Here is a 7319-nt window from a genome sequence, read left to right on the forward strand (position 1 = left end):
ACTCTGTCATATCCTATTTATAAACTTAGTGACATCCTTTCTATCACAAAGGTCAAATAAATCTGCGAATGTTGTATTTCTCTTTGAAACAAAAACTTAGATAAGGTTGACCTATTTCTTTTCCATACTTACTCAGAAAACAAAACAGATTTTTAAAAGGACTATGAATTTAATTTATCGACAGCCAATGAAAATCTCTTCCTGCGGAGGATTCTGAGTGAGTTGGCCACGTGACCTGAGATATATAACTACACGGATGCTCAGTAATCTAGTAACACACTTGAGTAGGAACGTTAGAACGAACTCACGACGACAAGATGAGAGAAATAGTCCACCTACAGGCCGGCCAATGTGGAAATCAAATCGGAGCAAAGGTCAGAATCTAATTAAGTTTACATGGAAATGTTTAATGAATTCGATTTCTAGTTAAATAAGTTGTTCCCATAGTTTACCAGCGAGAAATAGATTCTCATCCATCATGTACAAAATCTCGTTATTTCAAACAGTCTGAAGTAAAGTAATCAGAAACGTATTCTTTTTTACTTTTTATTTGCTTTTTATTACAAATATATATGAAAAGTCTATCTATATAACGAATGTGTAATTGAAGTATGTGTATATATTCTTGTACTTACTTACCGGACGGATGTCGACAGCCGTCGGCAGCCTTCTAGACCAGCTGTTTCATCTTGCCTTGTATAATAATCTAAACATTATTCTAAATTTGCCGGCAATATCTGTATATTGTCTCTTGAAAAGCTCTAATCAGTTAAAACTGAATGTATGTGTAATTATGATTGTGGAAAGAGAAAATGAAAAACATATGGCATGATCCCAGAGAAAAGTTCAAAAGTCGCACGCATGTACGCACACATACGTGTAACCTATTGATGCCAAGGGATAGCTGCACATGTGTTTAAGTGACTCACAGAGAGACAGATAATAATAGCCTAACCCTATCATCATGACATGATTTTAATACAGTGAAAGTTACATCTCAGTAATGTATAAAGTAATGGGAGCATTGATTCTCCTAGATTCTCCAATTAATCCTTCTATACAGCTTTCCCCGTAATATTAATTAGTAGAATCAACGGAGAATGTATCATCTGTGACTAAAATGTACATTGTGTACTGTATAAGAATCTCACACAAATTAATTATCCGGGGTTTCGCATTTCATCCGTGAAATGTTTGCTTTTATCTTGGCATTTTACCAGAAACGTTCTAATATTTGCTTACTCATACATCGATGTTCGTACAGACCGCGTGCACGTGATGTCTGGAATTATCTAAGTTATTTGTCAGAAATCACCGTTAGGTAACTTTCTATCTCATAGTTATGACCATAAGTATGAGAACATTATATAAACGTTGCTTAGTAACATGCTAGGACATATATATAAGGTCAATGACTCGAGTGTCGTTATTATATTCCTTATCTAATTAAGGAAAATTATATGATCTAATAGTACACAGATAATCTAGTTTGAAAACATGCCCCATGCAATAGGCATAATTAAAGTCTCAAAGCTAGATCGCAAATGGTTTTTTTTTTTTTTTTTTGTAATTCACGCACGCGAAATTCATTGCACATAACCCAGTGTTACTGTCGATACAGCCGAATGCACATTGTTTGTGCTAAATCCTAAAGACTTTTGTTTTTGTTATAATGAGTTTGTATTCGAATGGGTACATTTTATCCATTAAGATATTAAAAAAACATATATACAAGACTTACCTTTGTTAACACTGATTCTGCAAATGAAAATAATAATGATTACATATTCATATTTTTACATGTTCTCTTCTTCAGCTTGTAAAATCTGACTGACTTTGATGATCAATGCTTTACTATATATATACGTGGTTTTAAAACTTTCCACATATTTGAAGTTTTGTCAGTGATGTTATGTGACCGTAATGTTATTGTCCGTGATATGTTGTATGTCATTAATGTTATGTGTCCGTATGTTACAGTTCTGGGAAGTGATATCTGACGAACACGGTATAGACCCCACAGGTTCCTACAATGGAGATAATGTACTACAATTGGAGCGTATAGATGTCTACTTCACAGAGGCCTCAGGTTTGTACTAGAAATATACAGACATCAGCTTGTGTTGTTTTATGTCAGGGTCCAGTTTCCTTAAACAGTTCCTTAACAGTATCCCTTAACTTAAAATTTTCCATAGGGAAGCATTACGGATTTTAAGGAAGTCTCCTTAACTTAAGATTTTTAGCTCACCTGGCCGAAGGGCCGGTGAGCTTATGTCATGGCGCGGCGTCCGTCGTCCGTCCGTCAACATTTCCTTTAAATCGCTACTTGTCATAGAGTTCTGCATGGATTGTTACCAAATTTGGCCAGAAACATTCTTGGGGGAAGGGGAACAGAACTTGTATAAATTTTGGCTCTGACCCCCCGGGGGCAGGAGGGGCGGGGCCCAATAGGGGAAATAAAAGTAACTTCTATAAATTGCAACTTGTCCTAGAGTTATGCATGGATTGTAACCAAACTTGACCAGAAACATCCTAGGGGGAAGTGGAACACAACTTGAATAAATTTTGGCTCTGACCCCCCGGGATCAGGAGGGGCGGGGCCCAATATGGGAAATAAAGGTAGATCCTATAAATCGCTACTTGTCCTAGAGTTATGCATGGATTGTAACCAAATTTGACCAGAAACATCCTTGGGGGAAGAGGAACAGAACTTGTATAAATTTTGGCTCTGACCCCCCGGGGGCAGGAGGGGCGGGGCCCAATAGGGGAAATTAAGGTAGATCCTATAAATCGCTACTTGTTGGAGTTCTGCATGGATTTTAACCAAATTTGGCAAGAAACATCCTTTGGGGGGGGAAGGGGAACAGAACTTGTATAAATTTTGGCTTTGACCCCAAGGGGGCAGGAGGGGCGGGGCCAAATAGGGGAAATAGAGGTAAATCTTATAAATCGCTACTTGTCCTAGAGTTATGCATGGATTGTAACCAAACTTGGCCAGAAACATCCTTGGGGGAAGGGGAACAGAACTTGTATAAATTTTGGCTCTGAACCCCCGAGGGCAGGAGCGGCGGGGCCCAATAGGGGAAATAAAGGTAAATGCTATAAAACGCTACTTGTCATAGAGTTCTGCATGGATTGTAACCAAATTTGGCCAGAAACATTGTTCCTGTATCAGATATAAAAGTAACAGTTTGCCACTAGTGTTGATGTTCTTTCAGAAAACAACGTGAATCATATGGAACTAAAAATAACCTCAGATTTGTATACGAAATTGACATAAAATAGCATTATTTGTGTCATAGGCCGTGGCTGTGGGCGCCAATTGGTATAACACTGATTATTCTAGATAGAAAATGATGTAATTTTACCGGTAATATGTCTGGGGTTATATTGGAGCTCTGAAAGAAAATAAACAATTTTAAAACATTTGATTAATTAACGTGTTCGGAAGTCATTTGTTATAAAAGAGAAGAATTATCATTTGTCATTAAAGTATCAACGATCAAAGGTTTGATTAGGACAAAAATAATGCTGAATATGTAGTCACATTTACTTAACTAGTATGTGTTACCTTCAAACTAACATAACATTAAATATCTTTCGCTTGTTTTTGGCCACAGCTCAAATAATATTCAAGTATTCATGTAACAAATTCCGTACTCGTTTTACCTGTAATTATACCACAAGATTGTATGGAAAATGCAGACAACAAAAACTATAATTTCCTCTTATTTAACAGCCGCTGTTTGGATCAAACATTCTGATAACAAGTTTGTCCTATAGTCATCAGCTGAGTAAAGATAACATTATCTGTTCTTCGCTAACATTAGGTTAAAAACAATCATTTTAAAGTAGAAAAAATATAGCAGGTAGGTGCATTCTCTTCCTCAATGGTAGAAGTACATCAAGATAAAAATAAGTCAAGTGTTTAGTGTTTCCTGTGTAGCAACACAATCCACAGGAAATCCTGGTTACTCTGATATCAGCGTGTGTAGGTATACAAGTTTATCTCATGGTCTGGTAAAATAAAAACACAAATAGGCCTAACAATAAAACATAATTCATTGAAGATGTGTCAAAAACACATTCCTTTCACTAGGGATCCTCCACTAGACTATCAAAAACACATTCCTTTCACTAGGGATCCTCCACTAGACTATCAAAAACACATTCCTTTCACTAGGGATCCTCCACTAGACTATCAAAAACACATTCCTTTCACTAGGGATCCTCCACTAGACTATCAAAAACACATTCCTTTCACTAGGGATCCTCCACTAGACTATCAAAAACACATTCCTTTCACTAGGGATCCTCCACTAGACTATCAAAAACACATTCCTTTCACTAGGGATCCTCCACTAGACTATCAAAAACACATTCCTTCACTAGGGATCCTCCACTAGACTATCAAAAACACATTCCTTTTCACTAGGGATCCTCCACTAGACTATCAAAAACACATTCCTTTCACTAGGGATCCTCCACTAGACTATCAAAAACACATTCCTTTCATTAGGGATCCTCGACTAGACTATCAAAAACACATTCCTTTCACTAGGGATCCTCCTCTAGTCTATCAAAATTAAAATTGGGTTTGGTTTTTCAGTACATTAACGTCCTATTTATTCAGTCTTTGCATATTACAGAGTTAGCTCCCTTGTGGGTAGGTATCGATTGTTACGTCATTAATTTGTGAGCCCAATTCACGTCGTTTTCTCAGAAAAGTATGACGTTACGCTCTCAAACACATGGCGTCAAAATCAATTCCTACCCGCAAGTGCAGTTAACTCTGTAATATGCAAATACAGAATAGCCAGGGTCACGTATGTTGCTTGTTTGAATGTCTGTGTGTCCAGGGAGGTTGCGGTGTATTCCTGTTGTGTCTCCCTGTGATAGAGGAATTCTTGCCCTTTAGGATATCAGTTTCTAACTGGTGACCTGGTATTGTAATAAAGCTAAAACAGAGAAGTTCACATACTTAGGGAGTGATCGTTATGTCCTTCTAGTCATACTTTTGATTATAGATTTAATATCTTTTTAGAGTTTCAATCTTTAATGGACAGTGACACCATTTCTATTCTGACTCTTTTTAATTTCTTTGTTCACTTTTATTCTTTATATCCTTACTTCAGGTGGCAAATATGTTCCCCGAGCTGTCTTGGTGGATCTGGAGCCCGGAACCATGGACTCCGTCAGATCTGGTCCTTTTGGACAAATCTTCAGACCAGACAACTTTGTGTTCGGACAGAGTGGTGCCGGAAACAACTGGGCTAAGGGACATTACACAGAAGGTGCTGAGCTCGTAGACGCAGTGCTTGATGTGGTTCGCAAGGAAGCGGAAGGATGCGATTGTCTTCAGGGATTCCAGCTAACACATTCTCTTGGTGGTGGTACAGGCTCCGGCATGGGAACACTCCTTATCTCCAAAATACGCGAAGAATACCCAGACAGGATCATGAACACATTCTCTGTTGTACCATCACCCAAGGTACATATATTTTATATCAAATTACTTACTGATAGAGAGATTAACTAACCACGAATAAGAAACGAAAATTGTTGATTTTTCAATTAACATCATTATTAATACGATAGGAATTGGATCATCTTTATTCATAAATTAATATAGGAACTACACTACAAGCACAGATATGATTAGTATATATCTGCCCAGATTCGGGATTTCATTGTGTGCTTTTCACAATTTCTTATGAAAGTCATATTTCATGGTAGGATTATTTTCTCCGCTAAAAGGCAACATTGTTATCGAATACCTGATCCTGTTATGGCAAATGGCGTTGTTTGAAAGATTAGTTAATGATACGTTTGTTTAAAAATTATTCAGTATTACATTCACTGTGTTTTGTAGCTACAACGAGATATTAATTTGATGCTTTTTGGGGAAAATACCTTCATATGAAATAATTAAGTTTTTCATCATTTTTCCCAACAGGTATCAGACACTGTAGTTGAACCATACAACGCCACTCTCTCTGTCCACCAACTTGTTGAAAACACAGACGAGACATTCTGCATTGACAACGAGGCTCTTTACGACATCTGCTTCCGTACTCTTAAACTGACCACACCCACATACGGTGACTTGAACCATCTCGTCTCCGCAACTATGTCTGGAGTCACCACCTGTCTCCGATTCCCTGGTCAGTTGAACGCCGATCTCCGTAAATTGGCTGTCAACATGGTTCCCTTCCCCCGTCTCCACTTCTTCATGCCTGGTTTCGCTCCTCTTACTTCTCGTGGTAGCCAGCAGTACAGGGCTCTTACTGTCCCAGAGCTGACCCAACAGATGTTCGATGCCAAGAACATGATGGCTGCCTGTGATCCTCGTCATGGACGTTATTTGACCGTTGCAACTATGTTCCGCGGACTTATGTCGATGAAGGAAGTAGATGAACAACTCCTGAACATTCAAAACAAGAACAGCAGCTACTTTGTAGAATGGATCCCCAATAACGTCAAGACCGCCGTCTGTGATATCCCACCACGTGGGCTCAAGATGTCTGGAACATTCATTGGTAACAGCACCGCTATCCAGGAACTCTTCAAACGTATCTCCGAGCAGTTCACCGCTATGTTCCGTCGTAAGGCTTTCTTGCATTGGTACACTGGAGAGGGTATGGACGAGATGGAGTTCACTGAGGCCGAATCCAACATGAACGACTTGGTGTCTGAGTACCAACAGTACCAGGATGCCACAGCTGAGGAGGAAGGTGAATTTGATGAAGAAGAAGAAGAAATCCTTGAATAAACATTACAAACCAAACAATCAACACAAGACGAGGTATACAATATCGTTGTTTATTAAACCGTAAAATCAAAAAATTGGTGTCAAAAAGTTGTCAATCTTTTCATTTTCCTTTTGGCTGGAAGCTGTATCTTGTAAACCGTAAAACAAAAATACGCTCAAGTTGTCTATCTTTTCCTTTTGGCTGGAATCTGCATCCCGTAATAGAATCTTTCAACGGTACATCGCGAAATTAAATTACTTTAAAATATTCCTAATATATAAATACGCGAAATTAATTTGCCGCCAATAAAAATTGGTTTACAAAAATACCAAATCCCCTGAAAGTTTGATACCTTCAATTTTAAGATGTATATGTATTACTATGATCGGTAACGTACGCAGTATCGGATTCATCAAAGGATTTTCTCATAACATGTGTAATACAGATTTTATTTCTGAATTCACCTTCAAGGTATGCATTTCTCTATCAACACATTTTCGATATCTAAATGGTTAGTATCACTGTCGTTATATCTAACCTACCCGGAATGTTTTATAACAAAGCTAA

The 7319-nt window shown here is 38.0% G+C and overlaps 1 protein-coding gene across 1 annotated transcript; it reads left to right on the forward strand.

Annotated features, from left to right (window-relative positions):
- The first annotated feature begins 215 nt into the window (after positions 1–215).
- Positions 216–6848, forward strand: LOC138306915 (tubulin beta chain-like). The gene is made up of 4 exons (XM_069247484.1): positions 216–374; positions 1981–2089; positions 5136–5491; positions 5957–6848. The coding sequence occupies exons 1-4, from the start codon at positions 318–320 to the stop codon at positions 6770–6772; spliced, it is 1338 nt and encodes a 445-aa protein (XP_069103585.1). The 5' UTR covers positions 216–317; the 3' UTR covers positions 6773–6848.
- The last annotated feature ends 471 nt before the right edge of the window (positions 6849–7319 follow it).

The sequence above is a fragment of the Argopecten irradians genome, chromosome 14, assembly GCF_041381155.1.
Source record: "Argopecten irradians isolate NY chromosome 14, Ai_NY, whole genome shotgun sequence".
Lineage (NCBI taxonomy): Eukaryota > Metazoa > Mollusca > Bivalvia > Pectinida > Pectinidae > Argopecten > Argopecten irradians.

Excerpts from the sequence above, each read along its gene's own strand:
- LOC138306915 (XM_069247484.1), top strand. The coding sequence starts at position 318 with ATGAGAGAAATAGTCCACCTACAGGCCGGCCAATGTGGAAATCAAATC. Across the intron at positions 375-1,980 it reads GAAATCAAATCGGAGCAAAG|TTCTGGGAAGTGATATCTGA; the intron begins GTCAGAATCTAA and ends CGTATGTTACAG. Across the intron at positions 5,492-5,956 it reads CTGTTGTACCATCACCCAAG|GTATCAGACACTGTAGTTGA; the intron begins GTACATATATTT and ends TTTTCCCAACAG.